Source organism: Arachis stenosperma, chromosome 1 (assembly GCF_014773155.1).
Source record: "Arachis stenosperma cultivar V10309 chromosome 1, arast.V10309.gnm1.PFL2, whole genome shotgun sequence".
NCBI classification, from domain to species: Eukaryota; Viridiplantae; Streptophyta; class Magnoliopsida; order Fabales; family Fabaceae; genus Arachis; species Arachis stenosperma.
Genome location: NC_080377.1, coordinates 131,150,230 through 131,174,821, shown reverse-complemented (window position 1 = coordinate 131,174,821; position 24,592 = coordinate 131,150,230). Strand labels below are relative to the sequence as shown.

General features: G+C 33.9%; 3 protein-coding genes across 4 annotated transcripts; 2 read left to right on the top strand and 1 right to left on the bottom strand.

Moving 5' to 3' along the window:
- Positions 1–323: 323 nt before the first annotated feature.
- Positions 324–2,230, top strand: LOC130935023 (inositol transporter 4-like). Its single transcript, XM_057864566.1, has 3 exons — positions 324–863; positions 946–1,659; positions 1,748–2,230. Exons 1-3 carry the CDS (start codon positions 324–326, stop codon positions 2,228–2,230), a joined length of 1,737 nt encoding a protein of 578 aa, XP_057720549.1.
- A 10,295-nt stretch (positions 2,231–12,525) lies between these two features.
- Positions 12,526–14,024, top strand: LOC130962614 (transcription factor MYBS1). The gene is made up of 2 exons (XM_057888803.1): positions 12,526–13,046; positions 13,176–14,024. Exons 1-2 carry the CDS (start codon positions 12,619–12,621, stop codon positions 13,681–13,683), a joined length of 936 nt encoding a protein of 311 aa, XP_057744786.1. The 5' UTR covers positions 12,526–12,618; the 3' UTR covers positions 13,684–14,024.
- Positions 14,025–16,499: 2,475 nt separating this feature from the next.
- LOC130942251 (histone deacetylase 15) lies at positions 16,500–24,592 on the bottom strand. 2 transcript variants are annotated; one of them, XM_057870983.1, is made up of 18 exons: positions 24,368–24,592; positions 23,768–23,966; positions 23,466–23,654; positions 23,171–23,282; positions 22,327–22,403; positions 20,508–20,583; positions 20,287–20,351; positions 19,922–19,977; positions 19,536–19,659; positions 19,316–19,441; positions 19,137–19,187; positions 18,855–18,923; positions 18,077–18,185; positions 17,782–17,861; positions 17,470–17,552; positions 17,343–17,388; positions 17,006–17,177; positions 16,500–16,892 (listed from the first exon to the last, which is right to left on the bottom strand). In XM_057870983.1, exons 2-18 carry the CDS (start codon positions 23,945–23,947, stop codon positions 16,780–16,782), a joined length of 1,728 nt encoding a protein of 575 aa, XP_057726966.1. In that variant the 5' UTR covers positions 23,948–23,966; positions 24,368–24,592; the 3' UTR covers positions 16,500–16,779. The 2 variants fall into 2 exon arrangements, with proteins under 2 accessions (XP_057726966.1, XP_057726958.1); XM_057870975.1 differs by having other exon boundaries at positions 24,223–24,541.

Genomic DNA, 24,592 nt, shown 5'->3' with positions numbered 1-24,592 from the left:
AGATATAATCCTAATTGTTTCTGTGTTGCTGATCGTAACTCTATAGGATTAATTAGGAACAATAATAATTACCTTTTTGATAAGGTGTTAAGATCGGGATAAAAAAGAATAGATATTATTGATTAATTATTGTTGAGATCAAATTTTACTTTATAATTGAAAGTCTGCATGATGTTATGAAATGCATGAAATTAATTGTATGTATAAATAAACAATTCTTGATGGAATAATAATATTTTCAGCGTGGCTGGAGTGCAAGTGGTAGAGGTAAGCTAGAAATCATCAATAGGGTTGACATTAGATTAATAAGGTGATCAGTAAGAATGGAAGGAGGGCCGGAGGCAGCGAGTAAGCAAGAGTTCATGGAATTCTGGAAAAGAGCAACCAGTTCGCCCTACATCATGCGCCTTGCTCTATCGGCCGGAATTGGAGGTCTCCTCTTTGGCTACGACACCGGTGTTATCTCAGGAGCCTTGCTTTATATTCGTGAGGACTTTGTAGAAGTTGATAAGAAATTATGGTTGCAGGAAGTCATTGTAAGTATGGCTGTAGCGGGAGCCATCATTGGTGCTGCACTTGGTGGATGGATGAACGACACGCTCGGCCGTAAGACCTCTATGTTAGGGGCTGATATTGTTTTCTTTCTTGGCGCAATAGTCATGGTTGTTGCCCCTGCTCCTTGGGTCCTCGTCGTTGGAAGAATTTTGGTTGGTTTTGGAGTTGGCATAGCTTCCATGACTTCTCCTCTCTATATCTCAGAAGCCTCCCCAGCTGCTATTAGAGGAGCTCTCGTTTGTATCAATGGTCTCCTCATCACCTTTGGCCAATTCCTCTCCTACCTTATCAACCTCGCATTCACCAAGGTATATATATCTACTCGGATAATAACTAAAAAAGATTAGATAATTTAACATATTTGACTAAAATGTTTACCATAATATGTAGACTCCTGGAACGTGGCGTTGGATGCTTGGGGTGGCCGGACTTCCGGCTGTGGTTCAGTTTGTTTTGATGCTGACCCTGCCTGAGTCACCGAGGTGGTTGTACAACCAGGGGAAAGAAAATGAGTCAAGGAAAATCCTGGAAAAGATTTACAAAGCAGATGAGGTTGAAGGGGAGATAAAAGCGATGAGAGAAGCGGTAGAACAAGAGAAGCAAGAGGAAGGGTTGATCGGTCAAACCCTTGGAGAGAAAATGAAGGCTGCTTTCAGCAACGTCGCTGTTCGAAGAGGATTGTATGCAGGTGTGACTGCTCAAGTCGCTCAACAATTCGTTGGCATCAACACCGTCATGTATTACAGCCCAACCATTGTTCAGTTTGCCGGCATTGCATCAAAATCTACCGCACTTGCACTCTCCCTCGTCACATCTGGTCTCAATGCTATTGGATCTATCCTTAGCATGCTTTGCATCGATAAATATGGAAGGAGAAAGCTCATGCTCCTATCCCTTATTGCAATCATCATTTGCCTCCTTACTCTCACCGGAGTTTTCTATCAGGCAGCTACCACCGCTCCTCCAATTGACAACGTTGACACCCTCAGCTTCGGTGCTAATGCTACATGCCAAGCTTATCTTGATGCCCCCAATGTCTCTTCATGGAACTGCATGAAATGTTTGAAAGTTGAATGTGCCTTCTGTGCCAGCACTGGGGGCAATGTAAGTTCATCACTTCCATCTCTTTCAACTTATATATATCTATGTATTAGTCTAATCTAATCTAACATAATCAATGAACATGATGCAGCATCTTCCAGGAGCGTGCCTGGCGGAAACAAAGGAAGTCAGAGCGGTGTGCGGTGAGCAAAAGCGCGTGTGGTTTTCTGATGGATGCCCAAGCAAAATTGGAGTGCTTGCAGTTATAGTGTTGGGACTATATATCCTAGCGTACTCTCCTGGAATGGGATCAGTGCCTTGGGTTTTGAACTCAGAGATTTACCCATTGAGATTCAGGGGAATTTGTGGAGGCATAGCAGCAGTTTCAAACTGGTGTGCTAATCTCATAGTGAGTTTGACATTCTTGTCACTCATTCATGCACTTGGGGCTGCAGGAACATTCCTCCTCTTTGCTGGATTTTCCACAATTGGACTAGTTGCCATCTATCTATTGGTACCAGAAACCAAAGGACTCCAGTTTGAAGAGGTTGAGAAGTTGCTTCAAAAAGGTTTCAACCCTTGTGATTGCACCAATCCAAAGATAGACGAAGAGAAAGTAAGTACTAGTAATTAAATAAAACGATATGATACGATGAAGTTGCTAGTTATCTTTCCATATAGATCGAGAATCGGACGATTCTCTTTTCTAGGAATGGAAATTAAAGGAGGAGATAAATATAATTGCTGTTTCAGTGCGTGCATTCTCTTCTTCAAAATCCATGCTGACAGAGCGATAGAGAATTTCTCCATGTATGTCAGATTTGTATCCAATACATTAAATAAGAAAAGAGGAACGTTGTATGAATACTTTTATGAAAAAGTCTATGGAGCCAGTAATTTTATTAAAATTTGGCCAGCACTTAACCTGCAATAAAAAAATGAGTAATTTCATATTATTAGATGTAATCTCACACCATTAAAAATGCTAATGATAGCTATTTTGTTTTCTATACATCTTTAGCTTTTTCATAGTTACAAAAAAATCACAAAACATTATCTTTATATAATTAAATTTTTTTTTTTTACAATAAGCCAGTGACGAATTATTCTGCCACCATAACAATATAGAATATTAAAATAGTCAAATATTTTTGTAGTTCACACAAAAATATATAAAGAATTTAACCTCTTATTTATTCTATTTATTTTTACTATTAGATTAAAACGTGCTGATATAAAAAGAGAATACAATTTCTTTGAAAAAAAAATTTCTCAATATATACATTAAAAAATTTAAAAAATTTATTTTTAACAAAAAGTTTCAAATTAAGCACATAATTAACATATATTTTAGAGAATTAGGTTAAAATTTTCATAAATTATTTTCTTTCTCCCAAGTCTTTATTCCAGAGCGAGTCCAATACCACATTACAATTTACAACTTCAACAAGAACTCACCGAAACTACCATAAACTAAGTTGTTATTACATGCGTGCATGACTTTTAGGCTTTAATTTTTACACAAGCTCAATAAATTATCGAATTTTTAAGCAATATATACGTTATTTAGTAAATTTGTGGTACTAAGTGAAAAATGTTAAAAATCAACACTTAAAGGAAAACCAATAAGTGTATGTCAGTTAGATAATTTTTTTTTCTCAAAAAATTTAACACCTCACTATGTTGTTCATCAGTTTAATTAACTAATATTAACTTAACATTATATTAAACTAAACATCATTATTTGTAACCACTATAAATAAATAAATAAAATCCTAGGCCATTATTCTTTCGGGTTCTAAATAGGAAAAAACGATTTCATCTAAACTTATATTACGCTTAAAAGACGTACTAATTGTTGCCCCTAGATTGAAAAATCAACGGTATCGAGTCATTTTACTTAGAGTAAAGTGACAATTAAGTTTTTTATGACTTTAACTTTGGTCTAGTTAGTCTTTGAAAAAAAAAATTATCAATTAGCTAGATCCTTCATGATAGTAAAAGATAGACATGAATATCCTTTTGTCAGTAGATAGTGCGAAATAAAAGAAGTTGCTCATGTATTTTGTTATTTACAGTGGTGTGTATTTTGTTGTTGTCATATGAGCATAGAAAGAATATAATTTTAGATATAAAAAGATTCATTACCTTTTGAGTTTGTCTATAGCCTTCAACAACTGCTCTTTATTTATCATGAATCTTATAAAAATAGAAGAAGTTTCGTTCAAAAAGTTGTTATCTACGTAATAATCTTTTATAAATAAATACGTCATATTAGTTAATAATACATATAAGTACAACTATTAAGTTTTATGTGTAATGAATTGACAGAAAGACAAAATTTACTCATTTTTTATCATAAAAGACTAAATTGATACTTTTTTATCCAACAGAGACATTAATATGATATCAAAATCTTTATACACTTAATTGTCATTCTACTTTTTGGTTATTTAGAATGATACTTTAATAACTAGAATTCCGTAGTATATATTATATAATATATATGGAGGAGACCTATGTCGTTTGATGACATCGTGGTTTGTTGTGCAGATCTTGAATTTTATAACTTTATTGTTCGGTTTAATTTGTGGTGTGAGAGTGACTTGTTCACAAATCACAATTCCAAAAATAACGTGATATTTTGTTACTTATGAATTTTTCATTTGGTTTTTGATGTAGAAATAGCTAAGAAAGAACAGGGTAAACAACACAGCAGCATGAACAAGTGGCATGGTGGGTCCTATAAAGAAACAAAATATCAAGTGCGTTGAATCAGTGTGGGTTCCACTCCTACATGCCATCCACGGTCCCTCCACACGCCATTCCATTTTCTTACACATTGACTATTGTAGACTTTCTCGGTTTCTTTATTGAACCGCAAAATATTTAGTCCAATTTCTTGTTAATTTGTTATTTAAGCATTAGATATAGGGGGTGCGCATGAAGAAATAGCAATTACATGAAAAAAAATCTAAAGTGAGAACCTAGATAGACACTTTCACCTAGCCAGCTATATAAATTTTAAAAGTTAAAACTAAACCCTAACACCAAATAAATTGAATTTGGATCTTTTAAATTTTAAATTTTCACTTTAGAGAGTAAAGTGTGATTTCTTACCCTTAAATAGTTTCTTTCTCATATTTTTTTTTTGTCCCACCTATGAAATAAATGGTAAAATATCACACTTTACCTTCTAAAATAAAATTCAAAATTTAGAAAATCAAAATTCAAATAAATTAGGTCAGGGCTTAACTTGTCAAACATCCTGAGAGCCTGTAAGTATGAATACAAATATTTATTTGTTAATTAAACGAAGAATGATATATACACTATGTTAAATTAAAACTTTAGGTTCTGGAGAAATAAAAACTTAGTTGATGAAAAATGGCAAAAGATTAAATGGTCCAATAACGTTTGGACCATTAAATAATTCTAATAATAAAATATATTTTTTAAAATTTTTAATAATTATCAAATAATTTTTATTTAATTTTATTTATTAATGAATTTTTTATATATTATTTAATTTTAAAATTTATTCTTTATTTTATAAATTATCATTTTTGATTTCTTAAGTGTATCATTACCAATTAGAAACAACAACATAATAGATTTTCTATTAATAGTAAATTCCATAAATAATTTTTTGACAATATGAATCAACGAGATTTTATGTGATTTGTTGTTTTGTTCCGTTAGATGCGATAGAAAAATCGTGTTTGCTAGTAATTTAATCATTTATTTTGACACCAATCGATTATTAGGTAACAACTGATATCAAATAACTCGATTGGAAACTTATATTAATTGATTTAATAGATAAATAAATCCATTTTTTGTGAATACCAATCGATTGTGTAACACTCTACCACGTAGAGTCTTATGCTATAGTCATAAAGCTGAGGTGGCGAGGTATTACGACCTCTAAAAATAAAATCATATATATAATATAGGTGAACTGAATATATATTCGAGGAGTCTTGAAAGAAAGCTTAAACAATAAGTCGCAAAAATAAAAGCGCATCGCTCGCGTGAACATAAACTGAGAAAACAGAAAAGGATAATACATAAGTATAAAGAGTAGAATGTCAAGAGTTACAAAATACCGAACCTCTGACTCAACCTACGAAGTTAAGGTTGGCCGGAGTATAAATACATAGATATACATAACCCAAAATATCCCAAAACAGATAAAACAACAACCTGTTTCTCCACATCGACCTCTAAGAGGAACAAAATAAAGTTATACATACAAAGGAGAATCTAACTACAGAATATAAAGCATAAGCTCAAAATACAGAGTCCCAAATGTAACACTTCGCTTGTAGAATGAACTCCAGACACTTATCGAGGTGCCTCTCGACCTGCATCTATAAACAACAACATATGTATGGTATGAGAACTAGAGGTTCTCAGCATGGTAACAATGCCCACATAAATAAGATATAAGGTCCCGAAAAAGACAGAGGCAATCCTAGAACTCCAACACTCAAATTGTAAAACTTAAAGATTTAGAACGGAAACCATAAACAGGAGTGGTTCTCTAAGTCTCCTAACTTAACCAAACTCTAACCAAAACCCTTAATCATTCACCTTCCTCCAGTCCTCCAAACTGCGGTGGAACCACACAGACAAATAAACAGACAAAGGCAAACACAATTAGAGTACAAGTAATGCAGTGGAAAATATCACCATTAACAATGCTGCCTTGCTATTAAAATGGTGGTGGAGATACTCAACAAAGGATAAATTAATGTGGAAGAAAATTATATCTTTGTGCAATGTGGTCCCATTAGATGAACCAGTTAATGAGCATAATGCACCTAAGTCTAGTAGATCATAGAAGGATATCATAAATGGAGTTAGAAGTAACCAACTATGTAAAGAATTAAGCTTAACGAGGCTTAGAATGTGTGTTGGAAATGGTGAAAAATCAAAATGATGGGAAGATAAGTTACTGGGTGAGTAGAGCCTCAGAGAAAAATTCCCAAAGCTTTATTTGATTTCTGCTCAACAAGCAAAAACTATTGCTAACCATGGTTTTTGGGATGGCTTTAGGTGGGTGTGGAACCTAAGATGAAGAAGACGCTCTTTTTAATGGGAATGTAAACACTGAGGAATTACTATTATAATTACATAAAGTATGTTTAAATGAAGGTACAAAAGATAAGCTTATTTGGAGTTACTTAGAGGATAGAAGTTTCTCAATAAAGACGTTCATCACTTCAGTGGCGTCAAAAGCGTTGGGCTTTGCTAAAACACGTCATACTTTTGATAAAATCTTGTGAGAAGCAGTACCTCCGAGGGTGGGGATGGATGATGAGCTGGTTTCTGATCTTAGGCAAGTACAACATGATGAAAAGACTTGCCCAGATTAATGTGGTAGGTACAAATGAGATAACCTGTGTTTTATGTATTTTAGAGAACGAAGATATAGACCACCTCTTTATCCATTGTAACTATGTTTCTTGTTTGTGGTATAAAGCCTTGGTTGTAGGCGGTATTACATGGGTTAAGCCAAAGGAGGTGAGAAGTTTATTTGAATCTTGCTGTGAGCAAGAAGGGGTGAGAAAGGGGAGAAAAAGTGGATAAATTGTTGGTTTACAATAGTATGGGTGATATAGAGAATTGGAAACCAATTTATTTTTGAAAGAAAAAATACATCGTGGGAGGATGCATGGGAATTTACTGTGTATTAGCTAAAAGAATGGGAAATGCTTAACTAAAAAATGAAACAAGGACAATCAACTACTGTTGAAGGGGCTGCCAGTAGTCTAGGACCCATTGTGAACATTGAATTTGAATGTTCTTGGTGGATTCATGCACAATATGTTACTTTAAAATAATGTATGGCAGTGGATGGCTATCTTGTGAATGTTGAAAATAATATTGTTGTGCTTTTATGTGAGTTTCTAAATGCATATTCTCAAGTTAATGCTTTGGTAGAGTGCATTGAAACATCCGTCTAATTCTTGCTGGAGGAGTATAATGTGTCTCTAGAGCGGGGTGATTTTCAAAACCAATGATGCAGTCTTGGTGAGATGAGCCAAAGGACAAGGTGACAACTATTGGAGGCTAAATTTTAAAAGAAATAAATTGAAAAATTTTCTATAAAGTTTCAATAATATCAAGGTTCAATATGCTTCACACAAGGAGTTCAAATTCATCAACAATTGGAGAAGAATGGTCAATAAATAAAATGAGAATAGTAAAGCCTTGTGGTGCTAATCTATGTTTTTCTAATATGCAGTAAACATATTATGTTTGATTGTCTAGAAGTGGTCTTCATGGTTGCGGAACTTCGCCTATACTGTTGGTATTTGCTACTAGAAGATTTTTTTCATGAATTTTCACGTTTTTCACCGTGCCTCTTCTTCTTCTTCTTCTTCTTCTTCTTCTTCTTCTTCTTCTTCTTCTTCTTCTTCTTCTTCTTCTTCTTCTTCTTCTTCTTCTTTCTTTCTTTCTTTCTCCGTACCTCTTCTTTTTCTTCGTAATTTTTCTCTCTCGTTATCGTCGTCATCAACACCACCTCTTCCTCCTTCTTTTTTCATTGAAATTTCTTCTCCTCTTTTTTTTCTCTTTCTGCTTCATCATCAGTTATCTCATTGTTGAAGATAATAAATAATTCAGGTTCAAATTATCAATTGAACCAGAACGAAATTGATTATTGTTTTGAATCTAATCAAGTGGCTAAGGTGTGGTTCAATTTAGAAAAAAATAGAGCATTAGAGGAAATATTTTTCTGCAGCAAATTTGGGTGTAGCACAAAGATATTTAGGTGTAACATGAAGATATTTGGGTGTATTTTAAAATTTTTTTGGTGTATTTTTATTTTGATAAGTTCTGCATAATTCAAAACTCTTCTTCTTCCTCCTTCTCATCTTCTACTGTTTCTTCTTTTTTTTTATCATCATCACCATCTTCTTCTTCTTTTTTTCTTATTCATCTTTTTCTCTTTATTTTACCTTCTCAAGTTTCTTCTTGTTTTACTCTCTTAACAAGAATAAAAATAAAAAAATTAAACAAAGAAGAAGAAGAAGAAACACATATATAATGCTGCAAAATTACTTAGAAGATGATGAATTTACATTCATTTAACTAAAAGAAAGAAAGAAATAAGGAAAAAAAAAGAAGAAGAAAAAAACACAGCATTAGAGAAAATATTTTTCTATATTTGCAGCAAATTTGGGTGTAACACGAAGATATTTGGGTGTATTTTAAGAATTTTTGGGTGTACTTTTATTCTGACATAATTCAAAACTCTTAATCTTCCTCATCTTCATCTTATACTGCTTCTTCTTCCTCATCTTCTTATTTCATTTTCTTATAATTCTTGGGAGAAAAAATCAAATAAAGAAGAAAAAATACATAATGTTGCAAAATCATGCAGCAACAATAACAGTAATAAAAAAACAATGATGAAGATGAAACACGCGAAGAAAAAGGAGATAAAACACAAAGAAAAAGGAGAAGAAGAAGAAGGAAGAGGAGGAGGAGAATGAAGAACGTGAAGAAGAAGTGTCTTTCATAATGGTGAGTGAGAGCGTGTTTTGGAAACGGTTGACTGATGCACGTGTTATCATGCTTCAATAGGTGAATGTAATTTTTGTTAGACTTTGACGAACTTGTAAGACTTATAAGCCAAAAAGACTTGTATGTGTAGTATAGCTCTCGTGGTATTCATTTCATTCTGGGCATCAAACGAAGTTCTCATTTATCATTTGATATATATGATTCGAGATTTATAGTTGACTTGTCCTCTTTATCATCAAATATGATGTGAAATTCATATCAAATCTAATTGTAAAATAAAGTGAGTCAAGTTAATGTCAAAAAATAAATGATAATCTCTCAAAATATAATAACATTGGAAAGAGATGTTGAAACTTGAACTGGAAATTAAGGCACGTCTTCATTTGAGAAAGTTGAGTGCAACAACGTGGCTTTCAAGTTTCAACAACCTTATGTCTCGTGAAAAAGTTGTATACTCCTTAGCTGAAAAGTGAAAATTGAAAATTGAAAATTCATACACACACCATGACTAACATTTTTTTTTCACTTAATTTCATGCCATCAATGATGGATTGATGGTTAGATCAAATTTACATCATTTCCAAATTATTAGAGATTTCATGATTTGAACTACCTAACATTAACCAACTAATTTATTTCAATGATAACCAATCAATTTTGATGTTGGTGAAAGTTGAGGGTGGAACTTTAAAGTTAAAATATCCAAATATTCAATGGTTGAGATTGAGATAAATATATGATTTCATGTGTAGGATATAAATGACAAATATGATTTTTGGTATGGTCATGGCATGTGTCAACCATAGCATCTACTAGTCTTGTCACTTCAATTCTTGATTTTCTACTTGTGGTGTTATTTCATATAGCAATATTACTTCATATTAGGACCTTAATGATTTGATTTTGTTTATGAAAATTAAGGCATAAACTTAGTATTAGGTCGTTCGACAATTGACTAATAAGGAAGGTTGAAACGTTGTTAAACAGCAATTATTTTTATGATTATCAATCAATCGGACAACAAAACCATGGGCTAAATAAAGCAATTTAATTAATGCATATATACATTACCATGATGTGTGAGATATTATATCAATTCAGACTGAATGGAATGTTGACTTAGTTCAAATGAGATTCATATTTTATTTAAGGGTTTACCCAACATGTGTCCTAACAATACATATTAAAATTATCAATGAAAAAATTTAATATAAAAAAATAAGTAAAATTTAGTTTTCAATGCAAACGTTGTATATTTATTAAAAATAAAACATTTAAAAAAAATTTTAATAGTAATCTTAAGAGAGTTTTTACTCTATTTTACCAAGCATACCCTTATGGCAAGGTGTTAATCCTCTATCTCAAAATAATATGTGGTGTTAGTTTCATCAGAAAAGTGTGCTATATTGTGACAGCATATCTTCAGCGAATGCATATATGTAGTAGTTATATGGTAAGCATCAAAGGGTCTTATTCACTACGTTTTTAGAAGTATCTGAATCATGTCCTTGTATACTAAAGAGGAGTGTCTTATGACATATAGAACTGAATATTTTGTATTTGCATAAATTTGTTCACTAGTTAGTATATATTAAAAAAAAATTAAAAATTTTAAGAATACTGGTATTTCAATAATTTTAATAATTTATCTCGACCATATATATATATTTTATAATTGAGGTCAAGTTAAAAGTTAAAACTACTAGAAATATAGTATTCTTGAAATACCTAAAATGCTTTGGTATATATATTATGCTCAAGTAAGTATTCACACATTCCAAACCAAATTCTTAAGGTTAAAAATAATGAGTTACTCAATTGAAGTAGCTTTCAATACCTTATTTTCCACATAGTTATTGTACTACTAATATCAGATGTTATGCTGCAACTTGACGTTGTATTTATTATGTGAAGATATTATCCACTTCAAGAAAATTAGAGCGTGGATGTGAATAGTATATTGATTTGAAAGAATACTAATACATATAACTTGTGTTTGTATTCTTTATAATCATTTTTCTTTCGTACAGTAGACAGATGCAAACTTTTACACGACTAAACATGGTATAAAATCTAAGTAAAACAAAATTCACAGTCAATTCAACAACAAACAATAATAGCAAAACTTTATTCCACTAAGTGAATTCTGCTGTATTTTGTATGAATCAAACAATGTCGTTAAATTCTATCGCATATCTTATCGACTTATCGCATATCTTATCGACTGTTTATACATAAATTCTTTTTTACCATTTTATATATAATCTTTTCAAATTTTTCTCTGTCTTTTGATCTTTTTATCTTTTATTTCATTCCTTCTCCTAACTGAATATTCTGTCGTTATTTTATCCACATGTCCAAATCACTTGAAACAAAATTCTACTATTTTTTCAACAATAAACGTTATTTCAATTTATAGTCAATTCGATGTTAAAAATTGTTTTATCTGCAAAACAAAATGAATTCACTTAAAATCTCTATATTATTAGAATTACTCTGCAAAAAGGGAAAGTTTGCATGTGTGGTTCATATTATCACATAGCAAACGTGGAGAATTGGCCACGTCTCTACATTTTGTGTTTGTCTTTCTTATTTTAACAAAGACAAAAAGCCATAGTGCCATTGGAGAGAGGGGGGCATGTGCTTTGTATTTTGTAAAGTTTGAGGGCAGCATGGTATCAGATTTGGAATTATATATCCAAAAAGAGTATATAATAATGTTCAATTCATTGGATGAGAATATTATATATATAATTGCATACATACATACATTAATTATCATAGCTTAAAAGTCAAAACTTCAAGTTCCAGTCTCCTATTCAGTGATGTCTGATATAAACTCACTATAAGTTTCATTCAAGATGGTAAATATAAATTGGGAAAAAAAAGTTACTTAACTCAAACTTCTAAATAAATGAACTTGCAGTGTCATTATCATGAGTCTATTTCAATAGTATGGTTGAGATTCCATTTGATTTATTGTTGTATTGAAACAAAATATTCTAGTGGCCCTACTGCATACTAATGAGCACTCTCTATGATTGCAAATAACACACAATCTATGAGGTCAAGAAGATTAGAAGAAGAAAAATAAAATAGCTTCATACAACTTGTGTAGTGTAACTCTGAAGTGAGTTATTCTACAGAAAAATTTGCATAACATTGAAAGAAAATGACATCAATGAACATGACAAATAACACATCCCTTCAATTACAACAGTTGTGGTCCTCTTCCAAAATTGATTGTTTGATACCATTTCTTACTCTCTTATCCTACACACACTGTGACTCTCTTATCCTGCGCACCCCCTCCCTCCCCTTTCTGCTACTTTGTCCAATAGAGACAAAAAACTTCAAAAAAAAACAAAAAAAAAAACAAAAGATTAAAATTCCTTATACATAGACACCCTTCTAAAAATTTCTCCATTTTCATTCTCTAAAGTTGAACCATAATAATAGAAATAATAATATCAATATTTTGCAACCATGTCATCATCAAGTGGAACCATTTGGAGCTATGAAGAAGAGAAAGCATTTGAGAATGCCATAGCCATGCATTGGATTGAAGAAGACTCAAAAGAGCAATGGGAGAAGATTGCTGAAGAAGTTCCAAGCAAAACCATAGAAGAATTGAAGCAACATTACCAGTTACTAGTGGAAGATGTAACTGCAATAGAAGCTGGTCAAATACCATTCCCAAACTATACATCAGAAGAAACTACATCTTCAAGTAAAGATCTCCATGGATCTTCCAAGTCTTCAAATTCTGATAAGAGATCAAATTGTAACTATGGAAGTGGATTCTCTGGCTTAGGACATGATTCCTCAACCTCTCATAATGGTAAAGGATCCTTGTCAAGATCATCAGAACAAGAAAGGAGAAAAGGAATTCCATGGACAGAAGAAGAACACAGGTAACTAACTCTGTTTCCAATTTGGAATTTTGGATTCCTTAAACATACTCTATGAGCTATTTGTACTAAATTTCACAAAGTTTGTGATGTTTCGAAACATGGGTAACTAACAAAATTTGTTTTTTCAAGGCTATTCTTACTTGGTCTAGACAAGTTTGGAAAAGGAGATTGGAGAAGCATTTCAAGGAACTTTGTGATTTCAAGGACTCCAACACAGGTAGCAAGTCATGCACAAAAGTACTTCATAAGATTGAACTCAATGAATAGAGATAGAAGAAGGTCTAGTATCCATGACATTACAAGTGTCAACAATGGAGATGTGGCCAATAATCAAGCACCAATTACAGGACAGCATGGAGGGACAACAATCTCATCAAGCACAATAGCTATGGGACAATCAATGAAGCATAGAGCACAACCACACCATCATCATCATCATATACCTGCTGGTTTAGGCATGTATGGTGCACCAGTTGGGCACCCTGTGGCTGCTCCTCATGGCCATATGGCATCTGCAGTTGGAACTCCGGTCATGCTTCCTCCCGGACCGCACCCTCATCCGCATCCACATCCTCATCATCCACCTTATGTTGTTCCTCTTGCTTATCCAATGGCACCTCCAACAATGCACCAATAACAAACTCTTTTAGTTTTGGTTTCTGTAGTTAGTTTTTTTAGTATGGACTCAGAGCAAACTTGTGTTAAACTTGAAACACAAGGGAATGAAGATAGTAGGGTCTGTGATGTTAAATTCTATTCCACTCTAAAGTAGTTAAGTGTAGTCTATGCATAGAGTTTGTTAAATCCAATGGTTATGGTTATTAGTTTATATGGATTAGAGTCTGTTTTCTAGTTTGCTTTCACCCTATCCCTGTTAGGTGATGGGTGTGATGCTGAGAATTTCATCTTGGTGTATATGAAGATATGTATATGTAAACTTAAATACTGAGAAGTTGAAGCAAATAAATTTATTTCTGATCTTATCAATATCTCCCTAACTTCAAGACCTCACCTCAGTTTTTTGTGGCCTTAGAGCATAGTCAATATGTTCTGATATGGGAATAGGTACGCGGTACGCCACATTTAAAATATTTTATATAAAAAATATACTTATAAGTTATAACGTTTTAGTATATAGATGAAATGTCAATTGAAACGCAGTAGGTTACTTAATTGGTGAATTCATGTAACTATGTTTTAGAGTGCTATTAGAAGACACAACAATGCATAACTGCATCATTTGATCCATATAACTGACTTTATACAGAAAAGTAAAAGATTTCGTTATTGCTGAGTGCTATTGGAGGAGAAAGTAGTGGGAAAGTCATAGAAAGGAAAGAATTGGTGGCTCAAAGTATTGAAAACTATGTGATGTCTTTCTATGCTATTATTACATCAGTCTCCATTCTCTCACTCATTGCACAGGTAGACAGGTATTACTGGAAGCTTCAAATTATTTCAGACAAGATCCACATATTCGGTTCAATAAAATTTAAGTTCATCTATCTAATTCGCTCAACATCCTTAGATTTCATTATAAAATCAAATGCCGCAGCTGATATTTATGAGTTACCCTGACCAAATGGCAGCTAGATATCATTCAGACTGAGGTAAATTACATCAATCTCCCCTTTAACCAGTGATATTAGGCATTTATTTATAAGCACAAGATATTAACAAGGACACGAAAATACAAAATTCTATTTGATAGAGAAGATGTAGATACAAAAAAATGTGTCAGGAAAAAAATACAAAGGCAATAGTAAGATATACAAAACACTAATTTTAATCTCTATTCTTTATGTTATAATATCTTGTTTTATTTTCAAAATCAAATGTAGCCTTACATACAATGTTCTCTTTTAAAAAATAGAAAAGCATCTTACAAAGGTCACTGTGATTTTATAAATATCATGTGTATGATTACCCTCCAATGATTTTGGTATAATTTGTCCTCTAAAGAGGGTTAGTTTGGGTTCGATTTGTGGATCTTTCACTATGATTGTTTATGCTTAGTTTCATTAATTGTGCTGTGTTAATTTGGTGAATAAAACCTTTTGCTGCACATGAGCTTTAAATATAGTGTCTTTCAATTTGGTATTCTATAGGATGGATAATCAACAAGGCACCCCACATCTCTAAGGCTGTGTTTGAAAGGAAGACTGAGATTGAGAGATTGAGACTAAGAGATAGAGACTGAGTGAATTAAGTTTCTGTATTGTTATTGGTGTAAAATGTGTTGAATTGAGTTATGTATCAATATTATGTTTAATTTAAAATAAATATGGAGATTGAGGAGTATATTTAGATTTTAAAAAGTTAAATAAAGATATTTTTTATAAAAAAAATATTATTGAAATTTCAGTTTCCGTCTTCAAATTTTCAATCTTTTGTGTCCCCATTTTTTGAAGATACTGAAAAGACTGAAATTTTGGAGACGAAAACTGAAATTTTAATTCCAGTATCTTACCACCAAACACAATACTAAATCTCAATCCTCCAATCTCAGTCTTCCTAACTAAACACCAAGGTAATGTTTGTTTCCAGAGACTACAACTAAGACTATGACAATGTTTGTTTGCGAAACAAAGACTATATAAGACACTAGAAGACTGAGACTTAATATTGTATTTGTAGTTAGAGACTGAAATTAAATTTTCAATTTCGTAACACAAAATTCAATCTCTTCAGTAGAAGACTGAAATTTCTAAAGACAAATACTAAAATCTTAACAACAATTTTTTCAAAAATACCCTCAATTTTTCAAATTCCAAACTTACGGCTTAGTCCTTCTGCAGTTCTGCCACTGCTAACACTTTAGAACCACAGCCATCATGGCACCACCTCGCCCCTCCAATCCATGGTGATCAGCACCATATTCGACAATTGCGGCTGCCACGTCTAGTTTTGCGTACATGACCGCCTCTCTACAAAATCCTCCTCAAATTCCCCATCTCCACCAACCTCATTCACGAAATGTGTAAAGGCCTTCTCCACATCACACTCGAATGCAATCTCCACCAACCAGACCTCACCACGTGTCCCCTCCGCTCCGTTCCAGTCTGGACAGTTTTGCCTGGCCAGTGCCGCCACCACTCAGATTATTAGAGTTGCTGCTGCTGCTACCATTGTTGGTGAGATTGGACAGACAGCGAGAGTGAGAGGGAAAACAGAAATTGAGATAGAGAGATTTAAAGAGACAGTGAGAGGGAGGTGACCAAGGCAAATACGGTAGTGGTGGTGGCTAGGAGTGGTGGCAATACCATGGGTTGCAGTGTTGATGGAGGGAGAAGGGTTGGGGGGTGTTGTGATGATGATGAGTAAAGTATATTTCAATATTAAGGGTGTTTAAGTAATTTTATTTGTACAGAATGGAGAAACATATTTTAGTTTTTACACTTTACACCAAACACAATATAAATATTTAATTTAGTCTCAATCTCAATCTCAATCTCAATCTCAATCTTCCTATGTTTGGTAAATACTAAAAACTCATGCAAGGGCATTAGAAATAATAGTAGTCCCTTTCTGTAATTTGATGACTTAACTGTTAGCTCAAACTTCTTTCCCATCCTTCCACCAATATGAAAGGCCATAAACTTTTCATTTGCAATGTTATGATCATGGTAAAAGCAGAACTCATTGTCCTAACAAAGAAGGAATATACAACATTCTAACAATATTACAAGGTACACTTGTATATCAAATCTTCAGATCCACAAGGCCAACAAAATCATTTTGATTTTACACTAAGGTGGCCATTCAAGAAATGGAACAAGAAACTTTTTCTACCCCACTGCCACCACATAGGAGCCAGGACTCTGCGCTGCTTCTTGACACGTTTTCCTGCAAAAATTATCAATAAATTAGTAGCATGAAGGCATTTCATAAGTGAAGCTTCACTAAATGAAACACGGCTGTGTAAAGTCAAAAAATACAAATCACAAGCAGTTCCTCACTCTTTAGTCTGCGAGACTCAATTCTCCATTGTGACTGCACATCAGTAAAGATGGGTCCCAAGGATGGCCAATAATTCTTCTGAATTTTGAGGACATTCATGACAGTTTGCAGGCCGGCTGCAGAAGGAACGCTGTTTTCCGGTTCACATTCAGGATTATCACCCAGCAATACCTACTCCCACATAAGCCAAGCCAGGAACAAAAATTTCAAGGAGAAATAAGCTGCCATGTATTGTTCTCACCATTATACAATAGATTCACATATACAAGACAAAGAATTAATGAACCCCTCAAGAATGCATATCACTGTAAACAATAAAACAGTAATAGAATTCACCTTGATTACTGCAGTGGCAGATGAAGATATGGAACGAAGATTGTAGCTGCGATCGGTGGTTGATATTAACTATGAGTGAAATACAGCCAAATAACAAACAATTATGAAAGGCTTTTAAGCTACATACCCGCCTTCGAGAATAACAAGCATTTTTCCACCAGAAAGGGTGTTCAACATATGTGTCATCTGTGCATAGCCTGACGGAGTAACCTGCATCATAGAATGAAATTTACAATAGTTGAATTTGGTTATGTCAATTCAAGTATTTTGAATGGAATTAATTAATAGAAACTAAAGCACAAGATTGTTAAGAGGAAAATGAGTATTAGGTTGATTATATATGATAATGAGTAATTTTGTTGCATGGTACCACTGGGAACAATAGCCAAATTGTGTTTCACAAAACAAAAGATAAACACTTGAATAACAAAATCCTTACATCGCAACATCCTAGGGGATCACCTCTTGCAGCATCAAAACCTGCGGATATTATGGTGAAATCTGGAGCAAACTCAGAAGCTGGGGAAAAAAGAGAACCGTTATTATTTTAAGCAGCGAATGATTTATATTTAAAAGATAGGAGGAGCAGGCAATCTAAGAAACACAAAATGTGTTTACTTAAAGTAGATTTATATTCATCACTTCACTTTCTAAAAGGCACAGCTAAGAAATTATTGCCCATGCTACCTACAAGAAATCAAATATACCTCCCATATGCCACAAGATGTACTAACCTATAGGAAGGACAACATTCTGAAATGCAAAAATATAATCATTATCACCAACTCCTCCTCGACTCCATGGAATATTTACACAAAATCCTTCAGCACCCCTACTACCAACCTGAAATAAAGAAAACAGACTAAAGATCACTTCTCATATTTCAAACAAATAGCCAGCTTTTCTGCTATAATTCGTTAAATAATAAATATAGAGGCCAATTGTCTATCAAAATTAAGCAAGAAAACTAACCAATAAAACTTTTAAAGATGCATAACATTTCAAAAAAAAAAAGGCTGCAAGGGGAGTTCAGAACAGAAAATAAAAAATGAAGTCCCAACAGAAAATTCATCTTGCCAAGGGCACATAGCAATAGCAACTGTACCGTTATCAGATCATAAGTCCATGAGTAAGAATCTTATTAGATATAAAGGTAGTGGTGTGTATTAACCTAATGACTGCTTTTTTGCTCAAGTTCACAAGTCATCTCTATGACCAAGTGGTTCACCTACTCTTTTAAATTTAGCAAAAGCTAAGGTGATGTTAACCTTTGTCCTTGCTTCATGCCCAATGGGGTCTTGCTTGTTACAAGATAAGGAATGTTATATATAAAACCATTCATGTGCTTTCATTTATAAACTTATCCTTTTGGGACAGTTAGTTCATGGAACATCACTCATGAACACATTCCAAAGGCTTCTGTGATCACGACACAAATGACTAATGCAATGTAATACTTTTCTTCAGTAAACCTGGCTGAAACTTCAAAAAAAGAATTCTACAGTCAAGTACCTCATCAGCAGCTCCAGTACCAGGATAAAACAAACCTCTCTCGTGTCTATGCAATGATATATACAAGACCTACATGACAAAAAAAAAAAAACTCATTAGCACCACTAAAAGCACAAACGAGTTGCTAAAAAGTTAGGAATTAAAATAAAATACCAAAATGATGAAGTCCAAATATTTCAATTGGAAAAAAAACAAAGGAGCACAATTATCATGTTGCTAAAAGTTCACAGCATAACAAGTACAGAAAAACACAAATAAGAAAAATAACTATATACAGCTCACCGATTTGTTTCTATTAAAAATTTCCTGTGTACCGTTTCCATGATGAACGTCCTGCAACAAACACGAAAGAGAATCAACAAATACTTTGATAACAATGAATGGCCAATAATGCCTTCAAAAAGTCAAAAAGAAAAAGAAAAAAAAATTGTTTACACCAAGACACAGAGAATCGTCATTACCCAGTCTAAAATTAGCACCTTCCTAGCCCCTGCTGCCTGAGCTGCCAATGCTGCTACAGCAGCATTATTGTGAAGGCAGAACCCCATTGCATGTGCTACACCAGCATGATGACCAGGAGGCCTAACCTGATTTAATTGAAAACAACAGTTAAATCAATATTAAAACTTAAATTGACTGACATGAAATGGCAGCTATTGGCAGCAACTCAATTATTCATACCAAAGCAAATCCGTTTTTGGCATGGCCAGAAACAATTGCTGATGCCAGATCAGCACACAACCCAGCAGCCAACCTAGCAGCAAGGGCGGAATGCTCATTGGCATATGTGTCTGCAGTGAAATAGCTGCAATCACACGAGATGTTAATCAAAATGAAAATACTTGTATAAAGAAAAATCAAGAGTATTACTGCATACTGAAGCCAAGACATTTAATAAGATTCACTAAATTTTCTGTCCAGTTAGTGGATTAGGATCTAGGAGGTGGAAGGATGATAACTTGAAAAGAGAATTTCATTAATGAGCAAGTCAAAAGGCAATTTTGGCTAATTTACAGAGGGGTAACCAGAAGGGAAAGATAATTAGAGACACAAAAATATTGTCATACCTAGAAAATGCCTGGCTTGTAACTTCCACAGAATTAATTTGCTCCAAAGAATGAACCTTCAGTTATAATATGTAAAAGGGTTAAACTTGGATCATGTTTCAAAGTACTCAATTGATTTCCAATTAGGGGGAACACAAGAGACATTAATGGAAAATTGGAGTTTCAAAAGATTATTCTTGAACAGGCAGCTTCTCTATTATAAACCAAATTTCCCCCCATAATTTACCACTAAAAGTAAGTCCAAACATTGACTGCATTTGTTTTGGTGGTCCTATTCTGTCTCGTTCATCACTAAATATATCAATGCATAGAAATGTACCTATGACAACATTCCTATTCATCCAAGAAATGTGGAAGTCAATTACCATAACAAGTTCTTCTCGAGTTATTTCTCTAGCAGGAATTGGAAAGCATCTTCCTGGAAATATACCTGCATGACTCAAATTATTCCTCGTTGATTACTTGACCGATAATACTATCAAACATAAAATAAAAATTGAAAGTAAATAAGGTAATAATGCTATGCAATAAACTTTGTTTCTTAGAGAAAATGGATGACAAACAATTTTACAGCAGATAATTATACCAGCTCTAGCAAGACTAGCAGCAATGGCTCGAAGACGATCTGGCCTTTCAGGATGAAGACTCGGTTTCTTTTCAACCTATGCAGCAAACGAGACAACCACCAGGAAGTACACTATCTCATCAAGAAAAATATGAAGGCATAGAGCCAACAAAAATTATTATTTGGTATAAATAAGGTGCAACAAATGGCTTTCAGAATTCATGCAAACGTTATTGTTGCAAAATGTAGAGACCATGGCTCAAGCAATCTATCTTTTTCCGAGATCCAAAAATGGAAAGGAAGGAAAGGACAAAAAACAGAATAACAACAAACATTAGACACCACAGGCTATGAGAGGTACCACACTTTTTATGATGAAAATGACCACACTATATACTAACCCACTATAACTTGAGGCAGATCATACTAGTCATTCAAATTCCATAAAACTAATAACAATTTAATTTAGAACTTCTCAATACACAAGTGGTTCTTACAAGTTACGTGCTGACTAATTTATCACAACAAATACACTCTTTTGCCAAACTTAATATGACATAAAAACAAGTGCAAAGTTTTGAGGGTCAGACAGTACGCCCTTGGTTAGGAGGATCTATTCTCCTCTTCTCATTGGGAGTTTGTGACACCATTTCCTCTTTCTATGGAAGGAAAATGATATAGGTTGAGGTTAAGGACTAGACCCAAATGCACTCACAACAGGCTGATTCCATGGCTCAAATGAATAACCTTTAAGACAAATGGTGACCACTGACCACTTCAATCATTGTATTATTCCTATAAGCTATAATAGTCTTTCCCTTTACTTTGAATCTAATAGATTACTTTGTAAAAATACTATTCCCATATGCTATAAGTTATTCGTCAGTGTAAGAATGATTTTGACACTATGATGAAGACACCGAGGGGGTTAAGACACTTTGAAAACTATGGTGGATGGTAAAGTATTGCTCCAAGAAGCCACTACCTAAACTATTGTGTCAATAGATTTACTGCATCTTCTTTGATGTCTCTCTCAATTACTCAGTCGCTCTTTGTCAAGTACCCATAGCTAGTACCTCAACTTTGCACAAATTAAGCATGAAGTAAGGAGCAACCCATTTTTAGGCCCCATTTGAGGCCAATGGAATGCCAAATTTCTGTGAGTCCCAATTTTCAGAAGAAATGACTTATGTTCTGTGGATGTCTTTAAGATGAATAACGTAGACAATAAAATAGATTTACAAGGTAGGGTACAATACATTTGTTGGTAAAACAATTGCCAATGATGCAGATTCTCTTCCTAAAAAATAAAGATCCATATTTTGGCAATCCTTTCTTTCCTTAAAATTTCAGAAACTTGTTAGATAGTTAAAAGTGAAATTTTTTATAAGATTGCATTCAAAAGATCATCCACCATATATGAGAAGTTTTTCCATCCAAAATGTATTGTGAAAGTTCCCTTCTACCATTTTTAGTGTTTCCAAAATCCAAACCCTTTAACTTCCTTATACGAATAGTTCTTCTCCGAGATTTCTTCTCCACCTAGGCAAACGAAAGTTTAAGGATTCGGAATCACCATAGAAAGTAAAATGAGAATTTCACAATACTGTTGATTGAAAACTTCCCACAAATAAACTAGTCTATAATTCAACATTTTCATATAGCACAAAACACGAACCATGAAACAAGCAATTTCATTTTATTGCAAATAAAATGAATTGTGTATGGCTATATATTTAACCCAAACTGATGAGGACTAATGTACTAGTAGGCTAGAAACGAAGCATGGCATCAACTTTGAAGTGCAACAAAAGGGCAGAAATGAAGACCAGAAACATACTTCTGCATGTAATAACATTCTCTCATCAAAGCCTATTGCTGTAGAACTAATTGTTTCTGAATCCTGTGAGCCACAATCTACAACGAAAGTATAAAACAAAAATGAACTTGGGGTATAATATCATATCATAACAGAGCAAGAAACTACATATCATATTTTTTTAAAGAGACATTTAAACAAGCCATCAACATTTCCACATTTGCAGCACCATAATTATGTCTTTTCTTGAATTGAAGTTTTTAGTAATGCTAAAAAAGGTTAGAAGATTTTCAATATATCAGCATCTATAGTTATGTCTTCAGTTTCTATTTATTCAAGGCATCTTAACCAGACTTAACTATAGCTAATGACTAGGATTGCTATTAGCTAGCATTTCAGCCTATACAAAGAATTTTTTACAGCTGTACACTTTTTCAGAATCTTTTAAATAACCTGTTTTCTTCTATATTCACTATTTGTTAACCATAAAACCAAACCACAACTGGTTGCATATCATATCTCCTTGTAAACCATTATCCCTGCTTAAATTTCTAGAGTGCTACTGGTTTAACCCTAGGCATTCCATCATACCTCACTCCACCCCAATCTCAGTGCAAAAAAAAGTGTAGATTTGCAACCACCGGAAGATTATAAATTTTAATGATATTAAAATAAAGTTCATAAACTAATCATAAAACATCCTTGGGAAAGGCAAAATAACTAGCGATTAACACAACCAATTACGAGCTGGAGAATGACAATTTAACTTCGTTCCTCCCATAAACATGCCCAAGAAAAGTGTATGGAAAGAAGTTTTGACTTGGGTGTAAGTTTATGGTTAACAACTTATCAGCCAGACACACACCTGTTAGCCCTTTTATTTTTGGCTGGACCCCAGTCAGATCATCATCATCTGCTAAGGAAGAAGCGAAAAACCCAAAATTTACGATTTTAGAATCCTTATGCTCCCCACATATCTGCACAATTCAACATAGAAGGCAGGTATAATTATTCACAAAATAATAAATAAGTAATGGGAATGAATAGACTAAAACTTAACAGTTTTACCACAGATTACCGCACAGGTTATGATCAATAACAAACAAGCATTGGACAAGGTAGTTTCTACTCTATGAAAACACCCACAATAACAAACATACATCACAAAGAACGACGCCGTCAAGGTTAGCCATTGTACAATTTTTACAGAACCACTTGATAACTTCGACCCTACTAACTGGCAGTTGAAAGGGCTCCCAATCACTGTCATCGTCGTCCTCATCATCGAACGCATATTGGTTTAGATACATATCCTGAAATGTTAGATCCTTCTGGTGGCTCTTTGCAGGCTAAACAACACAACCAAACCACACATAGAAACAAACCATGTCTTAGAAGTGGCATTATACAGTGAATCAAGAATAGTATAAATGCAAACTACTGAGTCAAGCTTGAGACTTACGGCTACGGGTGGGCGTGACTGTTCTCCAGGGTCTACCGTTACTGCATTGCTTCCATCAGAGAGCAAGTCTTGGCTTCTACCTACAAACCGTTCAATGGGAGCTTGTTCAGCTTGCTTGTGAACACTGTTCTCAGCTTCCCCATTGGTGAAACGGCTCCCTCCGATTGCTCCAGTACCCATTTAATTCATTCAATAAACCCTAGTAGTATAGTTTAGTAGTACATTTCAGCACGGTAAGCTAAAGTCACCAATTGCATGTCAACAATAACCATTTTTAAAAAATGAAAAAAAGAAAGTCCTGACTCGGTAGACAAAATTTCCTTAAAAGAAAAAGAAAATATATATATTTGTTTTTTCAACTTGTCAGGGAGAAAAACAGGATATTACGAAAGAAAGAAAGAAAAAAGAAAAAGAAAAAGAAAAGAAAGGACGGAGTAGGGAAGAAGTGGGTTTACCTGAGAAGGGAGTGGGAATTGCGGGAGAGAGAGAGAGAAGGCAGCAAGTGTGTATTGAAGTTTAGATCGTTGAGAAAGAGAAAAGAACAGAAGGGAAATGGGAGGGAGAAGGAGCACACAGATAAGAGGGAGCGAGAGCAGTTACCGGTTTGAAGAAAGAGAAGAGGGAGGGGGCAGTGCGGAAAAGGGAAAACTTCAAGATTCACCGCAGGGAGTCGCGTGGCGTGGACCTTAGGGCACAAGTGGCCCACCCTATAAACTACTTTAGTGTTAAACTTAACACCCCTTCCTTAATCTGTTATTAGTTTTGAAGAAATACTGAACTAGCCAAGCGAAGAAAAGAGAAGGGGGAGGAAGAAAAGAAAGAGAA

Bases quoted from the DNA above. Each gene is read 5' to 3' on its own strand.
- LOC130935023 (XM_057864566.1), top strand. From the start codon at position 324: ATGGAAGGAGGGCCGGAGGCAGCGAGTAAGCAAGAGTTCATGGAATTC. The intron at 864-945 runs GTATATATATCT...CATAATATGTAG, and splicing joins TCAACCTCGCATTCACCAAG to ACTCCTGGAACGTGGCGTTG. The intron at 1,660-1,747 runs GTAAGTTCATCA...AACATGATGCAG, and splicing joins GTGCCAGCACTGGGGGCAAT to CATCTTCCAGGAGCGTGCCT.
- LOC130962614 (XM_057888803.1), top strand. From the start codon at position 12,619: ATGTCATCATCAAGTGGAACCATTTGGAGCTATGAAGAAGAGAAAGCA. The intron at 13,047-13,175 runs GTAACTAACTCT...TGTTTTTTCAAG, and splicing joins TGGACAGAAGAAGAACACAG to GCTATTCTTACTTGGTCTAG.
- LOC130942251 (XM_057870983.1), bottom strand. From the start codon at position 23,947: ATGGGTACTGGAGCAATCGGAGGGAGCCGTTTCACCAATGGGGAAGCT. The intron at 23,283-23,465 runs GTATGTTTGTTA...TGAATTGTGCAG, and splicing joins ACGGCGTCGTTCTTTGTGAT to ATATGTGGGGAGCATAAGGA. The intron at 20,352-20,507 runs GTATAATTATCT...TGAGTCATGCAG, and splicing joins TGCTAGTCTTGCTAGAGCTG to GTATATTTCCAGGAAGATGC.